Source organism: Pezoporus wallicus, unplaced genomic scaffold (assembly GCF_028554395.1).
Source record: "Pezoporus wallicus isolate ANWC-B61680 ecotype Strahan unplaced genomic scaffold, APGP_CSIRO_Pwel_v1 contig_8490, whole genome shotgun sequence".
NCBI lineage: Eukaryota > Metazoa > Chordata > Aves > Psittaciformes > Psittacidae > Pezoporus > Pezoporus wallicus.
The window spans coordinates 1138208-1158309 of NW_026642793.1; the positions used below are offsets into that span (position 1 = coordinate 1138208).

Below are 20102 nucleotides of genomic sequence, written 5' to 3' on the forward strand. Positions count from 1 at the left end.
AGCTTGTTCTTGAACCTAAAGATGTGGGTGCAAGGTAGAAATTGCAGAAGGGAGTATGTTCTTTGCCCTCTCAGCACCTCCACTAGCCTCCTTCACTAAAGACTTGCTCGATTGTCCCAGAAGGCAGCTACTCCATGACTAATCTAACTGAAAGTTACACCAGGCCACAGGTACCAGATTCTGGTTTCTTCATTCAACTCAGGCACCAGAAAGAATTATAATCAGTGCAGAGAATCTCCCCAAAAGGTACAGTGCCATATACCATCATCCAAAACTGAATATACAAATATATCATTGTCTGATATATATATGCAGTATCTCCAGCAAGGAACCACTTCCCAGATCAGATTTATACCAGTGGGCTACTTATTTCTTTCTTTTCTTGGTTATAGTTCAACTGTATTTTGCTCAAAAAGCTGCAAGAACACTTATGAGTGTTATTCAGAACAAGTTTTATTTTTGGCAAAGGAGTGACTCTACCTTTGAATTCAACACATGCATTTTATATTTGTAATTAGAAATTCCATTTTGGAACATTGATCAAATAAGACAATGCTGTTGTGTGTAAATGATACACACACAAACACACGCAGAGAGTTTATAGGGTTACATATTACACATAATTGTAGAGTATGTTTGGAAGGCCAAACCCTGTTACTCTGCACTGACCTAAACTCCCACTGAAGTCTTTCATGCATGATTACTACAGCTAAATTTATGATTTCCCCTTCTGGGTGACAACAGAAACACTGATGATCTGCACTACCTGCTATCTCTGCTTTCATCTGAACTTGCACTGCAAAAAATCGTGTTCTGCTGGATTGTTTACTGCAGCATTACAAAAGATGAGAAACCATTTGTTCAGGGTTTTTTTATGCATGTTTAACTTCAAAGTTTCTTTCTATTGCAGCAAATAATAGCGCTCACTGACTCTCTGCACCATCCCCTCCATCCTTTGTAACAGGAAAAGTAGACTTCATTATTTCTGCTACTGATACAAAAATCTTGAGGACATTCTGTGATCTTCAACTATGTGCAGTCACAACAGAAGGGAATGATGATGACCTAGCTTTTCTTTAGCAAAAGAAAACCGTCTACAGAAGAATAAAACATGTTCATTTATTTTGCTTGAGCACTGGCTTCCTGATTCCTGTTTTTTTTTCCCAGCCCATTGAATGTTCAATTCCCATTGTACAATTCACTCAAAATTCAGGAAGGATATGATCAGTGGGCTCAATTTCAAAGATGTAGAACTACCACTAAACTAGATCTGACTGAGTTTAAATGGCCCCAGGGCACTTCATCACCTTGGGATGGATTTACAGATCCAACCATTTAAGCACAAAGATATCTTTGAATGTATGAAACCATCCCACAAGTCCTTGCTTGTTAAAAGATTCAGAGGCACACATGACATTTCTACAGCTGCTTAAAATGCCAGAAACACATCATTTAACTAATTTTGTTTTAAAATCAAATAGTTTTGCAGTCATTCATTACTAACCTGGCAGTTAAAGTTGGAGAAATAACAACGGAGGTAAAAATCTCCACCATAGCCATTTTACAAAGATCAGCTGCAGATCCTAAGAAAGAAAGTGATCTGTTTTTAATTTAAAGCATGATAAAGGAAAATGTTCTTCTTGGAACTATGGCACAAGAATGAAAAACATCTGAAGATTATGAATTATAAGAATCTGCAAATCTAGCAGACTCAATTCATGTAATATGTGAAATATCAAAAGAGTAATAAATTAATTACATGTTAATTAAAACCAGAAAACAATAATATGAAATTAGATGTTAATTAAAGGTGACTTTGCCAGTGATGGCCAGGAGTTGAAAGATTGCTTTTTATAAGAAATGTCTGAAACTATCTAACTCTAAATTGCAATGAAAGTTTACCTACAAATCAATTAAAACTTAATGTAATAAAAGGTTAGAACATTGATTCAACACCACATATCCATTTGGAAACTTAATTTTATGCTTTTTCATATTTCCATGTGTATGTAATGTATATTCATTACATTACAGTGTTAAGAGCAGCGGTGCATAAAACAGTGTCATGTTATATAACAGATTACATATTTCTGGTGATCAAGAGGCAGAATGACTCTCCAGGCCTGCAGTTTGGTGAAGGCTCCTGAAGGCTCATTTTGAACCATGCAACAGGGATCCAATACATTTTACATAAAGATTTATCAGATAAAATACAGAAACAAGCCATTAAGTAAGGATTGGAAGCCATAATTCTCCTTGTCCTATCAGATATCCTAAATGTACAAGACTACAGACATCTTTTTAACACACCTGATGAATTTTGTATTCTTTCTTCCAAATGGTTCAACTTCCAGAGTAGGGAGAAACAACAGCCATGTGGGCAGATGATAAGGGCACTCTGCTGGGCGATAATCATAGAATAACAGAATATCTCAAGTTGGAAGGGACCCATAAAGATCATCCACTCCAACTCCCTGCTCCTTGCAGGACTACCTGCAACTAAACCGTATGACTAAGAGTGTTGTCAAGGTTCTCCTTGAACTTTGCCAGGTTTGGTGCTGTGACCATGTTCCTGGGAAACCTCTTCCATTGACCAACCACCCTCCCAGTGAAGAACCTTTTCCTAATGTCCAATCTGAACTTCCCCTGATATAGCTTCATGACATTTCCTCATGTCCTATCTCTGGCCACCAGACAGAGGACATCAGCACCTGCTCCTCTCCTGCCCCCCTTGAGGAATCATAGAATCACAGAATAGTTGGGGTTGGAAAGGACCTTAAGATTATCTAGTTCCAACCCCCTTGCCATGGGCAGGGACACCTCACACTAAACCATCTCACCCAAGGCTTTGTCCAACCTGGTCTTGAACACCAGCAGGGATGGAGCATTCACAGCTTCCTTGGGCAACCCATTCCAGTGCCTCGCCACCTTTACAGTAAAGAACTTTCTCCTTATATCCAATCTAAACTTCCCCTGATTAAGTTTTAACCCGTTACTCCATGTCCTATCACTACAGTCCCTAATGAAGAGTCCCTCCCCGGCATCCTTATAGGCTCCCTTATAGGAAGCTGTAGACTGCCATGAGGGGACCCCTCAATTCTTCTCCAAGCTGATCAAACCAAGTGACCTCAGCCACTCCACTTAAGTATTGCTCTCAAGACCTTTCCACATCTTGGTGGCTCTCCTCTGGACACCCTCCAATAGTTTGATGTCCTTCTTATGTTGAGGTGCCTCAAACTGCACACAAAACTTAAGGGGGGCCTGCACCAGTGCAGTATCGGGTGGGGAAATCACATCCCTTGACTGTCTATGCTGTACTTGATATACCTCAGGACACAGCTGCCCTTTTGTCTAAGAGAGAGTATGTAAGACATTTAGGAGATAGATAGACTTAACACCTCTTCTTCATGGTTTTCTATGACAAACTGCCTTCTCTAAATCCCATACTGAGACTGTTTTACTCATTAACCATATCAAGTGCAGATCCAGAGCTGATCATTGAGATGGCTACATTTAGCTTCAAATACTTCTCTTGTTTTCCTGTTCAAATATGCAGTTAGGTAGAGCTGAATTATAAATGAAGAATATTATGCTGTATATTGGTAAAAACTATTGAACTGGGAAATACTAAAAAAACATAAAAAAACTATGAAAGAACTGTGGGAAACCCAGCTGTAGTAAGTTAAAATACAGTCCTCTTAATATTGTCATGTACCAGAAGTTTTCTGCTATCAGTTGGCTGCTACCATAACCGACATGCAAACTGCTTAAAATAATTATACTATTTAATATAATTATAACCCACATGTGATAAATGCAGTTTAGTCACTGTGATGTTTTAACATAATTAAGAAAGTTTTTACAGTCTTAAAATATCTCATAGCTGAAATCCTGAAATTAAAAAGATTGTAGTCTTGAATGAAATTTTTAATAAAATTTGGGAATACTGAATAGTTCTTATTCCTTCCTTCATCACACCTTCTAACATTACATGCTTTGAATAACAGTTACAATGCTTTTCATAAGATTCATCCTCCAGTATTACTGAATCAACACTGAAATAGGATAATCTTATTATTGTAGTACTTGTGTTTTGTAGACAGCCCTGTGACAGCTTTCCCTGAGCTCCAAGCTCTTTGGACAGATGGACATAAGCAAGTGCTGCTCAGAGGCCGTGCACCTTTATTAATGCTACACTGTACACTCAGCAGGACTTGCTGTATTAGGTCCAGCATCGTGCCTCTAACTGGAGAGGGCTGCTGGCCAGTTGGATGGAAACCCAGGTACATGGAACACAAGCCTCTGGAGAAGGTGGGACAGGCATGCCCAGTGTTACAAATCTGCTGCAGATTTTATGAGGTCATTGTAAAATTTGACAGTTGGGTGGCTACTAAAGCAAGGCAGCCATCACTTGAGCACAGTGATTATTCAAGCAACAGGGTGTCTACTAGAATTCTAGATCTGTACATATCCTTGCACGGCCAGTACTTAAATTCGATTACTAATTATAAAGAGATGGAACAGGACAAATACTTAAGTCATTTTTTAAATGAAACATTAATAGTATTGGGAGAGGAAAAAAAAAAAGAAAAAACCCACATGATCGTCTCAAAAAGAAAATTCGAATCACTTTTTAAAAAACACACCACCACCATGTCTAGAAATCACTTTTTACTTGCCTGTAAATTGTGCACTTCCAACATAACTTAATGAAAACCCTGTCAGCATCATCCAATTGAAAAAGTAATTCTTCCAAGCAGTGGCTTAGTAGGGATCTAAATCTGCCAGCTCAGTTTCTATGGTTTTCTTTAGGTAGGTATATGCTGTACAGTCTTGCGGTCCAAGTGATTTAAAGAGTGTGTTAATGCATTAGATTAACTAACAGTTGAACACTTTATGCTGACTTTCACATTTCCAACCTATACAGCAAATTTACAATGTTTTCTGTGAAAAAAAAACCCACCTTTTTTCTTGCCCTCTACAAAACTAAGTTTGAATGGTCCTTAGAAAGAATGAGTTGGGTTTCAAAACTAACAATAACAATGTACAATTTCTGCAACGTTGATTATTTCTTAAACTAAAACTATCTGGCACAGTAGAAGTTAGAATCTGTAGACAGCATAATCACATAAACCTTCTTGGAGTAACAATCAAAACAAGAAAGGAAAAAGTGTTAAGACAGCAATATATCTGAAACACTGAATTCCAGATACTCTCTCTATACATAGTATGCATGTATACCTGTATTTACCTACGCAGAGCACTGTAGTGTATTAGAACACTGATACTGTTATTATTATTATGACACCATTTACTGGCAAATTCCAAGGTAAACAGAATATATCATTTAAACTTCTCTTTCCTAATAAAGCTCATGCCTCAATAGTTGAGTCTCATAGACTAGAGAATATCCATTCTTTTGAGATGATCAGAGGAGTTGTCCACTAAAGCCAAGCACAGACAAAGAGGGAGGTAGGCGAGCAGGATTTTACCTTGAATGACAAAATTGACCGCCTGCCTCTCCGCTTGTGTGCGTAGCTTGTAATCCTGTGCATTGATATTAGGCAGTGGTCTTTTACGTCCCATGATGGAAACCACATAACCTTGTAGGATTTAAATAGAAATTACTATTCTTAGAGTGATTAAAATTAAATTTCATAAATTCATTTTACAGATAATATCAATTTTTGTAATTATGTGCTGCCTGAGTCAATTTCATATTGTGCCCTCTGAAAACAAGCAGAACTTCTCTTATTTAAACCTTAAATGCTTATTGTATTTTTGGTCTAAGAATTACTTCATTCAGAGAATTGGTCCATGTTATACAGGGAAAACTTCTGTTCATTAAAGCTCTATTTTCATTAGGAACATCTACTGATATACCAGCAAACTCTCTCTGTGGGAGAAGAAACTATAAATACCTAGCAGAATTAGCTATCTATCTATTAGCAGCCATAATTAGAGCTTTCTATACAATGAATATTTTACTTGGGAATAGTGAAGAAAAATCAATTTGTAGAATAATTAAATCATTAATGACTATTCCCAAAAATTATCAAATAGTTTTTTGGGGAAAAAAATGTTATAACATTTTCTTTATGCGGTGATTTCACATCCCTTTCACAGAAAAACTTCCTTAACTTTAGTGTTCTGGGGTTTTTAGTTTAAAAGAAATACATGAAAACACAGTTAAAGCTTCATGTTAAGCCTAATGATCAATGATCTATTTTGCCAAAACAACTACTTTGGAGCGCAAGTGAAGTGAGTTCAGAGAGGAAAAGAGATGGGAAGATCCTCATGTCAAAATCACACACACAAAACCTTATCTCAGCTTACCTTCAAAACTAAATTTATTATTCTAAGAAAAATGAAAAAACATCCACGTTAAAAATGTTTCTTTACAAGATCTTTTGTTATACAACTGGTTGCCTTGACTGTCCATGAATTGTGAATAGCTACCATGGAAGTTCAGACTGCCACCATCTCCTCTTTGACAACCAAGGTATGAAGCACATATGGTAAGAAGACCTCTCCAAACTTCTCCATAACTGTTTGGAGACAATACTATGTGTTGTCTGGGTAGGGACAACACATACCCAGACTTATGTGCAGAGGATGAAGATTATTCTGCTGAATTAATACAGCTTTCTGTGAATTACTGTATTTCCAGGAGCACTGATACTAAAAGTACCAGTTTTGGAAGAAAGAGCTGAATTATCTGGAGGTTAGGACACTCTTTGGCAAATCAGTCTTCCCAATTCAACTAAGACTCCCCATGAGGAAGAGTATCTAAAGAAGGAATTCTTGAAATGTTGGATTCTCAGTGAAAAATAGCTCTACTGTGATATCCTTATTCCTGTGGGGTGTGTCTGCACAACAGGATCACCCTCACAATACTCATCGCTGATGAGCATCCCCAAATACCATCTTTCATACAATAGTGGCAGAGTATGGGCCTGTGGTCAAAGATTAATCTGCAAATACATATTTCAATGAGGTCTTACTTTAGCCTTTTTTTTAAATTTGTTGATAATTTCATAAAAAACAACAATATAGTAATGTATAAACTCTATATACACTAACAAAAATACCTTAATCACAAATATTAATATTACTCATATGCTTATCATGTCTAAACAGAGCATTGAACATTCATAACATCTAAATAATATCAGTCAAGTGGGTGCTGTTCACCTTTGAACTGCAAATAAGTAAATATGTTACCCTACAATGAGCTCACCAGGTTGGAATGTTTTTGTTGGGTAGTTGGAATCTGAGGTGGATTAACAAGAAAAATACTAAATAATGTCAACATGCTGCAGATCTTTTGAGCTTGTACAACCAAATCAGTTTGTTCTTTTACATTCATAGGTAAGAAAATGGTTAATAGAAGGGGACAAGAGGAGCAGTGAGTACTAATTACGCAAGTGTGGTTTGATGTCAGTCAAGGACATTCGTTACAACACTCTTGTCTACTAAGCTCATAAACCAGATTCTTTATCACAGGAGTATGGCTACTGAAATTCATCCACCTTTAAGAAAATAATGCTCTGTTATTTTAACTAGATCAGAATATATAATAAATGCATAATATTTTACTATATATGTTATGCTTTCTATTTTCATGACTAGAAGCCAGTTATGTTTTTATCATGACATTCACCCATACAATGATGCAATATTATAAAGCACATTTAGTATTTATTTCTACAAAATGTCTTAATACTGTATACCCTATTAGGAAACAAAAGAAATACATCTTGACAGTTCTGCTAAGTAGCTTTCAAAAGACAGTATTTCAAGCATCTTTATTTTTCTCACCTCAAATTACCACACTCTTAGGATTCACTAAATATAAATGAATGTGTAGACTAACAACAAATAGGATGCAAGAAGAGTTTGCAGCTGCTGGCTCCAAGTAGCACTCTGCACACATCTGTCATCACAGATACCACCTGAACTTCAACAACATAAATTCTGAATGATGGAAACAAAAAATATGTAAAAAAAAAGAAAAAAGGATTTGTAAATTGGTTCTTTGACTAAATGGCTGAACTTCCATGGTCCAGCAGCCATGTACAGAATTTATTAAGTAAAAGATTCTTTGGGCTTTTTTGTGTTGGAGTACATTATGTGTCAAAATGATGCAGCACAACTTGACATTAAGGAGAGTTCATTCTGAGAACAGATGTCTTATTCTGTTAGCATCTGTCTGAGAAAAGGCAGACAGGCTTAACCAGTTCTTTTATTCACCAAGAATTGATATTTCATGTTTTTTTCTTGTCCTGTAACTGTCTAATTTGGGTTAAGCTGAATCTTTATTTTCACTGCTGTCAGACAGTACTGATGCGTAAACAAAAATATGTTTACGGGTTTTGGATTACCTTTATTTCGGCATTGTTCAATGGTTCTCTTTGTAAATTCATATACTTTCCTGTATTTTTGCATAAAACTCTCTATAAATTGACTGGCTTGAAGAGGAGTAATTCCCAGGCAGTCAGCAAGACGTTCTTTACCTGGTGGTAAAGAAATTATCTTTATTATGCAATAAAGCAGAATGGAAATACACTAAATACAATAGCACTACTACATTCACAGTTACTGGAATTAGTTAACTTTATTTACCTCTGTAAAAGGGGACAGATTCAATACTCTACAATCACATTTTAACAAATAAATATTTAACTTGGAGCTTGAATGTTTTACTGAAGTTACTGGATTCAGAACATACCCCATAAGAAGTATATAAGAAGTATGTAATTAAGAAATTCCTAATTATATCTACAATGTAGTTGAAATATCTTTTTTTCATAGAATAACTTTGTTGCCTTAAGTATCGTTTTATTAGTTCAGTGTTGAAATCTGCAAACTTTGAGGAGTAGAACAAAGAATTTGAAAACCATCTTAAACACAAATGTGAATGAAGATCTAAAAAAGAATGGAGATGTGGCTGGTTCAGTTTAGCTAGAACCTTTGAATTTGTTGTAAAAGCCACAGGGAAACTTAACTGCTGAAGCAATTATAAGAAGTAGCCTGATACTAGAAAGGCCATTAGGAGTCTGAGTGCCACAGATTTCAAACAGTCATGAGCTCCTCAATGTCTGTAAAAATCTGGGTCCAAGTTGTGAAATAAAAGGGTTGGAAAAAGAAAAGAAAAAAACAAAACTAAAGCAAAACAGAAAAAGCATTCCAACAGAGAGAGAAAGGAATAATAACTTTTAGACAGGATATAGGTGCAAAATACATATTATGCTGGAAGTAAGAGCATTTACAAGATAAGGTGGAAAAAAGCTGAAGACAGTTTTCCAGAGTGTGAAAATATAAACTAAGAGCTACAGTTCAAATACATTTATAAACCAAACAGTTCCAGTAAAAATAAACCATACATCAACATTAGTCAGATGAGGGTTGAAAGACGGATATATTCATGTCAGCTGCACAGCAATGCAAACCCAGCACTGTGTTTGCAAATAACCTAAGTGGAAAAGCAATGTCTCAACGCACCAAAGGCACAGAATAGATATTGTCACAGTAATACTGTCAAGCAAAATTATCTAGTGTTTTTTACAGAGAAGATTTCAGCCACCTAAATACCATCACTGTCAGTCTGATGTGCATTTCGGAACAATTCTGTAGCATTTTGTTCTCAGTCATGCCAGGATCTGCACTAAGCTGCAGGAACACCAGTCTGGACAAGGTGCTGGAAGAAGAAATTCATTAGACATCCACAATGACTCTTGCTGAGTTATTATAGGTCTATAATTTTATTTGACATCTAATTAATTTGGGTTTTCTTCCTGGGCCAACAGAGGACAAATCTACCTGCTAAAGCACATGTTAACAGTGAGGAGACTGCTGCGGCTTCCTTAGGGAACTGTAACATCTAAGTTTGTCCATGTTAGCCATTTAAAGAACTATCGATATACAGAACAAGGTACTGCATAATATAGTAGGAAAATTAAGCCACAATATCAGCAAGGAAGTCTGAACTATTCCAAGGAAATGCAGATGCTGGGAAATAAAAAAAGAGAGGTAACTGTGTCAGATCCTGTTTCACAATGCAGGAGCACAGGCCATGTGAAGCAATGCTCAGGAGAGGACTGCAGCTTCCCTCAGGACTCTCCTTGAGTTACTTGTGCCAGGGAAATTGTTAGCGGCAGCTTATGAGTTTTAGTGTTCTCCATTCTGTAACATCATCTTTCAAAACTGAAAATACCATTAGCTTTCCATTTAAACACCATGACATCCCTCTGTGTCGATTCAGGGCTCAAACATACTGCCATTGAATTGAATTAATTCCTTATTTTACAGGTGTTTAAGTGCTCTGCGCTTTAGTTCTACATGATGACTGTGGCAGAAGCAGGCAAACTGAATTGCTTCAAACCCAGCAAAAGACAGTAATACTGTCATCCCTCTCAAAAGTTGGTGCTTTATTAAAGTGCCAACTCCTAGACATAATGAGACTCTTCTTTCTTTATTATACTACTTTCTATCCCCCAGGATTATAGAAAAGACCTTGAATATATGAACCAAGTACAACCTAAAGCTAAGAAAAGAAAAAGAAAAAAAAACCAAGATCCCTATTTACTACATGAAAGGTTTTCATTAACTCCTGTAAGCATAATACATATATACAAGCAAGCTCCTCAAGGATTGTGCCTGCATTTTGCAACCACAAAAGAAGTGAAATAAATATTATTCACACTCTTCAGTTGCATCAAAATGTCTCCTTAATGAAAAGTTAGCCATCTTTGAAAGGAGACAAACTGTGGGTGGAATTCAGCCCATCGGTTTTAGGTATCTAACAAGAAATAGTTTAATGATATCACTCCATGTTATGTCTTAACTAGTTTCAAATCACACTGCTAATGAGCTGAAGCATTCAGGCCCTTTACCTGCCCTCACTTGAGATGGAGGCAAAGCACAAACAAGTAAATGGATACTTAAATGAAGCACTGCTGCACTGAAATGTTTAGTGTCTGGTGCAGAGCAAGTGAGGGAGTGCCAATACTCTGCTTAATCTAATCATCTAAATTCTCCATAGTATGAGTAAACAGCCACAGGCTCTGTTGAGGGGGGCTCTAGATCCGGTAACTGAGGCATTGCCTTTTCTCCACTGAAAATTCAACTGGTGGAGATTCAGTCTGATAAAGTCAGGTTATCTGCCTGTTCCAACCACAGTGAAAGGAACAGATAGGAAATGTGCAGCATCTGCATGGACCAAGGGGCAGGGTTGTACTGCCTGCATTTTGTGAAGTACTTTAGTGAATAAAAATTCAGGCTGGAAATGGGAGACTTGATTCCAGTCTCAGCATGGGAAGGTCTGAATTGACATTGCAGGAAGGCAGTGCTGGGCTTTTTAAATATAGATGTTAAACACAGATGTTTAAAATGCCATACAGTTTAATGTAAAAATGCAAGTGTGTGTATATATATTTTTATTCTTGTATGAAGGTATATAATCTACGCACACATTTCACATAAAAAAAAGATATTCTGGAGAACTGAAATTGAAGTGTTTTTTTCCCTTTTCCAGCTGAATGTCCTAAACAATAAATTGAATGCCCTTGGCCAGCTCTGCCTTTGGTTCAAGCACTATTGATGACTCACTGCAAAAAGACAGTTTAGAAAGCAGTCTCACTCAGGAACCCAAATGTAGTTTTAAGTGCTTCCAAGTTAAATAAGCCTGCATCCTAGGGCTCTCATTTCCTAAACGAGTTTTCCAAATACTCATCTTCTTTAGGGCTTTTGGATTTCTCCAGAAGACCTACATAAAAGTTTAGTTAGCTGCTCACTAGAACAACTTCACAAGTGCTTGTAGGCTGATGAGACACATACAGCTGTGTTCCCAGAAAAGGTATGAAGCATAAGGACAGTTGGGCATCATTTAAGAAATGGCAGGTAGTTTTGGAAAGTACAAAGAATGTCCTGACTTATCTAGGACCTGGGCAGGACTTAGGTACAATGGGTAGCTGTGGATTTTTGCAGCTTTTCTGCAGTTGTGAAGAAATGGCAGCAAACATTCAGATCTAAAGTGAGGAAACGCTTTTATGTTGTGAGAGTGACAGAGTACTCTCACAGGTTGCCCAGGAGGTTGTCAGAGTCTCCATACTTGAAGACAGTTCAAAAGCTATCAGTACATGGTGCTGGGCTCTAGAAGTCCCTGTTTGAGCAGGGGGCTGGATTTGATGACCTCCAATGATCCCTTCCAACCTCAGCCATTCTGTGATTCTATAGATGTGTTTTGAGACAATATTAGAGCTCTTCTAATTCCACTGAAGTCATTCTCATCTCTGTCTATACACTGACAGAAAGCAAAGTCCACTCAAACTAATCTTAGAGAAAGACAAATGTTCAGTTGCACCAGCAGCAAATCAATACATCAGAGTAATCTTTGTATATGGCAATGTGGCTGTATTAATTTGATAATTTTGATAGTGGCTAGGTAATGTAATTGATTAATTATTAATTTTATCAATTATTTAATCCTTGGTAAACATAAAAATTTAATACTTGTCAAACTTCTATTCACCTTTAGAAATTCAGTCTACTTATATAAATTATGTATGAAGTACATATCTACTGTAGCAGCTTACCTGCTCCATACACCACTGCGTAAACTATACGCTTTGCTTGCTCTCTATCAGCGTGTTGCACTTGTTCACTTGGAATCCCCTTCCTAAACAAACAAACAAACAAACCAACCCTATACATTTTCAGTTAAAACTAATTTGTTATCCCCACAGAAAATATATTTAAAGTCAATAACCACTTAATAACTACAGACTTGTAAGATATGATCAGAAGCACTTAAGGACTGTTTTCTTCAGCCAGGAACGCACAATTTCCTCACAAATTTTGGTGATGATAGTCCATAGTAAATGAAGCTATTCTAATCTTCATCTTCATTTCTTCTAAATCAAATTCTGGGCTGGGAAAATCCTACTGCTATATTATTAGTTCTTTAGGATGAAAAGGATTCACTATTGACCCAGGAGAAAAATTAAATCTTTCCAGCAACAGCATTTCTTCAAGACATGATGTATATAGAGACTCAAAGTGTACGTCTGACCCAAAGCTTATTTAAACAAATATTTTACTAACAGGAATATCCAACCTTTTATCAAGACTAATGATTGACAAAAGCATGCGCTGAATCTCTCCAGATATCTTACAGAGCTCCACAAGGATGCTTCATAAAACAGCAACAAAAAACAACTTCATAAAACAGCTGCTTTTTAACTAAAGAGTGTAGCTAGTTTACTTCCACCAAAGTATTAACCTTTCTGGTTCCCATTCACAACTAACTGATGTAAACAGTCCTACAAAATGGGTGATGGATTTAGCAATTTGCAAATAAAAAGCTAAGACTCTGCAACCATCAAGTATGTGCCATCTATGCTTTTCTTTATCCAAATGTAGCTTCAGAAAGAATGCCAGCATTATTGACAATTCAAACACATTTGGTTTAAATGGAAGCGCACTGGGAGAAACCTCGATCATCTACTCATACTCTGAAAACAACTGCCTACATAAAACGTATTTAGAACTTAGAGATGAATTGCTACAAGAGATACTTGAGGATATACACACAATTTGCGAGTAAGCCTGTTCATGATTATTTGGCTGCATTTTTAAAAGCAAAGTTTGCTATGCTTTGTTATGAGAGTGTTTGGCCATGAAAGATGTTTTGTCATGAAAGTCTGGATGACAAGCTTTGAGAAAATGGCATATTTCTGTCTGTCTTCTTCAAGAAGAGCCTTGCACCACTACTATGCTATTCAAGTACCTAGAATATCTAGAGCCACAAATTTTTGCTTGCCTGGCCCATACAGGAATGTTAGCCAAACCTATGCACAGTGCCGATAAAACTAGGCTCTCTGAATTATAAGCAGGTAGACCTTGAGTGCAATCAGATCTGAGCGAGTCCTTATTGCAGAACAGATTTTTTTTTAAGGGAAAAATAAAATTTAATATTATTTAAACCTTCACTGGGCAAAAGGTCTTTGGCTAAAGATAAAATAGACTTTACACTGCTCATTTTAGGCTGAGAAACATGAAGAACTGGATAGTCTAATACATAGTGTTTTCTATCTGTAATGAAGACTATTCACACTAAAGACAATCATTCTATAGCTGGAGACTCTTACAATTTGCCTTCTTAGTTATGGTAGGTCAAAAATTCATGGGTCTTTTGAATAAAGCAGGTTGAGATTCCCAAATGCACCTGAATAAGAGGACAAAGTGGCAATTGGAGCTAATAAGTGCAGAATTAGGAAACTAGACATCATTAAGGATTTCCTGAAGCAACCTCTGGCAGAAAGTCCACAGGAGTTTCCTGAAGAACCTGGCTTTAAGCTACACACACACTTGAGAAAGCATCTATCCAGAAGCAGGAGGGAAAACAGACTCTAATAAGAGAGTAGATCTTACCTGAGACTGTATCTGTGATTAATAACCAAGACCAAAGAATGCTGAAACTAGGGAAACAGTACAAAATGTAATATTGCTTTCATAATACTGCATAATTTGAACTAGAGGCCTGGAGAAGGCAAGAGGTAGCAGGGCAGCAATAGTCAGTGAAGTAAGATTCAAACTGTGAGGCTAGAGACAACTGAGAGCCAAGGGATCAGCAGGTGGATGAGCTGTCGCTTACTTCTTCTCTGAGAAAGAAGAGCTATAACGGAAAGAACACAGCGGGTAAGAAGTCATAGAGATCTTTAGAGGAATATACATTCTTACCAGGTCATGTTACCAAGGAAGAAGCAAGATGAGAGTCTTGCTGGGAGGGACTGGTGCTTCTAGAGAAGCTTTAAAAGTGAAAGGGGACACTAGAACTTGGTTATGTGTACAGCGAGACTCACTGCTAGGATATTAAGGATGAACTTGCATTATCCAAACTTCCACTTGACAGGGCTGACTTGGATAAACAGAAATAGACTTGTTGCTGCAATCACAACAGGCAGCATCAGGAGAGGATCTTATGTTTCCATAGGAAGCAATCACAAGAAAACTTTGACTAACAATTATCAGTGCAGATGCACACACATCATGAGATCACGGCAATCACATCAGTCACTTAGCATTTCCTGACCTTTGGTAGTCATGAAATACATGAGAAGCAATTAAAAGTTCAGACCTTTATGTCAAATAATTCTTCTAATATAACACTTAAAATGGTCAGCCAACACGTCCTACTGGGAAATAGGAGCACTTGGCAGAAAGGCATTACATCTAGCACTCTATATTGGTAAATTTATGTACCACATTCAAGAATCCGGAATAATAAGGTATGAAATTGCCATATAAATCACAAGTGCTTGAGCAAACAGAACTCATTAATCAAAACTATTCCTTTTTGTTTCCAATGATGAAAATGATTTTTCAGTTTCTGTTGACAATGATTGTTTTCTACCTAGGATGCTTGATGCCTTCTGTAATACAGAGTGGCAACCCTGCAGTTTGAGATGAAGATGACTTATTCCTTTGAATAACAAAATGGGGGAAGTGGGGAGGGGGTGCAATTTCCCAGAAATGCAGCAGCCATTTTAGAAACCCTCAGTGAGGCTTCTTGTTCAGCCTGTTTTCTCTACAAACAAAGCTGTATTTGTGATAATTAACTTGTTTTAATGTGTACCATAAGAACCTATTTAAATTTAAAAACTTTAAGTCTGGCTTTGGACTCATAATGAAATACCATGGTACTGAAAAGGAGACGCTGTTATCTGCCTACTTGTGTAAGAATTTTCTGAGCTACAATCACTAAGCAAGCTATGAAAAGCATGAAAATACTTACTGTTGAATTCTGGTATGATGTAAAATAGATCTATAGTAGAGATGCACTGTTTTCAAATGAACCTGAAAAAGGAAGCTGAATGGGCATAAAAAAGCCTTAGTTGCTGGGCCCAGACAGTGACACCTAGGCAGATTTCATCTCACCCAATACTGTATGCACATCTGGTGGAACTGGATGAAAGCTTATATGGTGTAAGAGAAATTGATGCAAAAAAAGGGTTCAAGGGAAGAAACAATTTGCTGTGGTTCTGTTGTGGAAACAGCATGATTTCTGAAGTCCTGCAGAAAATACATATGCAGTTATTAGTTCTAACATGAAAAGTATTTTTCCATTTTATGATATCCTTCTCATTAGTGCTTCAAATACACTGTTCAAGTTTGTAATCAATATGACCATCATCCTCAAATCCCTCCTGACTTGCCATCTCTAAATGTGCAATATTTCACCTCCTACATTCTTGCCCTTGCCTGCCTACTTGTCTCAGTCTACTTCCACATCTCTAATTTGTTTTCCCTTTACCTTTCTTCATTTAGTACAGGTTTGCAGGTACTTTGCTTTATAGTACTTTACTCGATACACATCTATTAGGTGGAATAAAGAATGGACTTCCGCGCTGCAAGACATGTTCAAGTTAAGAAATTTCATTACTCCTGGAAGGAATTAGCAGAGCTAAATGATCTGGAAAGGCCTGTGAGGAAACCAAAACAACTTAGAGCCAAAATCAGCAGAGAATCTGACAAAGATAGGGAGAGTAGAGATATATAAAATCTTTAAAAAGGTGGTTCTACTAAGAACTGGGCTGGAAGCCTAAAAGGGAATAGCTGCCTAATTCTTAGAGTGAAAAAAAAGGGAGAAAACATTTGTAGCAAAACAGCGATGAAAGATTAAATTCTTAGTAAAACCATACAGTGCAGTATGAAACTTAAGAACAAGCACATGGAATTTATTACTTTTTCAGAGGTAATATCTTGATTTTTTTCCACAATTCCTCCAAAATAAACTATACATTTTCATATATTAATGAGGTCTAATGGACATCTCAAAGATGCTTCTGTTTAAGTCTTAAGTCTTTAAAACATATGAATACCAAAATTCTTTACACCCAAGAAATACGGTAATCATATCTGTAATTGAAAAGCTTACTATAAACTGGAATAACACATTTAATACAGAGTTCTTGGTGGATTTGTTTTAACCCTGCACAGAATATAAAAAAGAAAGGAATAACATAAATTGTAGGACACAGAAATGAGCACACGGAGCACGAAGTACAAAAACTATTAAAAAAAATCAAAAAGGCTGTAAGAGCTGCATAAGGTTTGAGCAATGCCAAAATAAAGCTTTGAGAACAGGTAGAAATGGAAGGAAATCAGTCTTGAAAGAATGCGATAAGACATTTCAGCATTTCTGGGAAATGTTGTATGGTGACGGAAGTCCTCTGTTTATGTACAGGAAGAGGCAGAACAAACTTCTCAAACACAATATCTGGCAGTCTTGCATTGCCTTGATCTGCACTACATCTCAGCCAAGCTAAGCTCAGTCATAATAGCCACAAAGCTCTTGGCTGCTCTCCTGCATATGCCAATTAATCCAGGTCCTAGCTGTGAATTGTTGCTGTGGGAAATGAGATGGACGGCCATTAAACTCACTTTAAACATGGTCATTAATGTCCAATAAATGAGTGGATATTATGAGTGAATACACATTTGTTCACCCAACTGCTTTTACAGCTTTTTTTTAATTTCATCAGTGAACTATATAAATCTCTCACTTTTAATCACTTGTTGCTATTTAAGAGCAGATGAGGGTTGTATATTTTCTAACTTTGTGTCTGGAACTTTGTGTTGGCATACAAAACTGGTACAGACCATTGATGCAATAAGTGACAACTGCAAGCTTTAGCAAACCTCAGTTTACAGTGGTATCACCATTGGACAGATCACGTAGGAGGTAAATTCTGGAAGCTTACTTTTTTACTTATATTGGCCTTGCTATAACTAAAGCAAGCAGCATATATACCAGAGTGTATGTGAGCATTCTAAACATATGGAAATGATTAGCTACACATAACATAGTCTGTTCACTGTTAATGCAACGCATAAGAATAAGTAATTTTTTGGACAGCTGCTATTCCATGACTAATGGAAAATGCTGACAAGGCTCAGGCATAAGTTGTCTCTGATATTTTTAGGTAATATGAGAAAGCAGTCTTGGAACAACTTTTGCCTGGCTGATCTGCTATAAAATACAGAAAAGGAAGAGGCTGGTTAACAGTTTCCCTGAAGCCACTGTCACTACTCTGCCTTACATCTCAAACAACAGCCAGGCATAAAGTACATACAATTAGGCCATCTAGATATTTTTATAATACACAGTTTTAATATACAATTTGAATACGAATGTGAAAACCACATATACAACCATATATATATGTCTTCTATAATTATGAGGTATTTACAAAACTGTGTTCTGCACAAAAAAGTAGCTACATTGTCTTCCTAATAAGAGCTTAGAGACATCAAGATGAAAAATGAGATTTGTCTGGACTGCCCAGAGGAGTGGAAATAAAGAAAAAAGAAAGAAGCATCTACAAGACTGAAATGCAGACTAATATCTTGTCAGAAGGGAAACAGCAGGTAAATAGCTATTGGAGACAGACCTTTCTAATGCAACCTAATTATATATTAAGCTGGTTTTGATTTTTATTTCTTTATGTCACTTCTAAATACTTCTCATGTCTGATTCAGATGTTATGTTAACTGGTTGTATTCACATTTTTATTGTAACCTGGTTTGTGTAAGTGAGATATAAGGTTACAGAATAACATGAAGGAGCTCCTTACCCAAGGATAGATACCAATAAACGAGCCAACAAACTAGGGCATTGAGATACCTTAAGCAGTACATCAGATTCCTCACATCACCTTCTCTTTTGGGGTCCCCATCTCATATTGTGTTTATTTCCACCCTGGCACCAGGAGAGGCAGAAATGTCTTCTAGTGGATACTGCGCATGTTGGAGAATGTCTAGCTTGGATCTCCCATGTAAATATAGGGTTTTCATGTACTTAAGCACAAAGGGTGGAGGGTCATAACCTTCCACTCGGAGTTTAAATTACTGTTTTGTTTATTTAGAGGTTTTATGAAAGCTTTTAGCTGTGCTTAACTTCCTTGAATGAAAGACTATGGCACTGTCAGCTTGAGCTATACCATAGCTAACGTTTTTGTCATTGTGTCTCTTTTCCCTCTTCATATGCCACCCTACCAAACTGCATTTTAATTTGTTTTATATCTATTTAGCACCACAGAAAGCTTTATAACCCCTATGAAACTCTTTTGCAAGACTCCGAAAGCACTTTAGGATTTTAAAAGTCCTATCAGCAGTTAATCATAAAATAATTTATTTTGTCTGAGTTGCCTCCACAGGCCATTGAATGAAGATTTATTTCATTACTCCTCAGCCTTCTTTTAAAGAGCATGATATGTAGCTTTCACGTATTTTACAGAAGATAAAGATACATCTTTGCTGATTGCTTTGTGGGCCAGAAGTCTCCTGTTGCTCTATTTTAAAGTAGCAGGGAAACAGATAAAGAAATCGTAACAAGGTCAGGTCATAAATTACAGCTATCATCTGTATCAATTTGTTGAAGGATTCATTTGAGAGTAAAGTGATCCATTATCTTTATTAAGATATTTACCTGCATATTGAAATCCCAGCAAATGGATACTGAAGAGGTAAATTAGATCACACTCATTTTCAGTGCTCTTGACAAAAAAGGTCACTTAGAGGTTTTTGTTTAAGAATGCACAATTCTGGACATCTGTCAGTTAGAACAGAAAGTCCCCAACATTGATGGAAGTGCTTAAAAGAGCACATCCTACCCTGCAACCTTCACCTTTTCCCTCCTTCAGTCCTGTAAGAACAAAAAAGAAGGGCTTTCTTCTCACACCTGTAGCCTCTCTTACGCAGTGAATTACACGGACAACTGATATTTATTCTGAGTCATGCAATTGTTGAAGGAATTAATTAAATAGAGGGCATTCTTATTTTAGGGTCTTTGGGTCTACAAGCACAGGATAAAAGGAAGTCAGGGCAACTAACTCCCAGTTTCAGACGCCAGTGTGAACATCACCAGTGATGAGCCCCATCACTGAAAGAATAAAAGTAAACAGATTAAGGGGTCTGTACAAATTGGGATGACAAAATTTATCAGAGGCCATTTGTATAAGATAATGTCAGGGATCAAATGCAAATCAATGCTCTAAGGGTTCTTTTTTCACTTATCATATATACTTTCCAAGATTCTC

At 36.8% G+C, this 20102-nt stretch overlaps 1 protein-coding gene across 6 annotated transcripts in view; it reads right to left on the bottom strand.

Moving 5' to 3' along the window:
• POLN (DNA polymerase nu) overlaps nucleotides 1–20102 on the bottom strand; it is a 93928-nt gene that overhangs the window by 20929 nt on the left and 52897 nt on the right. For 5 of the 6 annotated variants that reach the window (XM_057432299.1, XM_057432297.1, XM_057432296.1 and 2 more), the window contains 4 exons: nucleotides 12597–12679; nucleotides 8385–8516; nucleotides 5493–5603; nucleotides 1505–1583 (listed from right to left, as the gene is read on the bottom strand). In XM_057432299.1, coding sequence (XP_057288282.1) covers nucleotides 1505–1583; nucleotides 5493–5603; nucleotides 8385–8516; nucleotides 12597–12679 — 405 coding nt within the window. Of the gene's footprint in view, nucleotides 1–519; nucleotides 1095–1504; nucleotides 1584–5492; nucleotides 5604–8384; nucleotides 8517–12596; nucleotides 12680–20102 lie in introns of those variants that run through there. The other variant, XM_057432298.1, reaches the window with a different exon arrangement.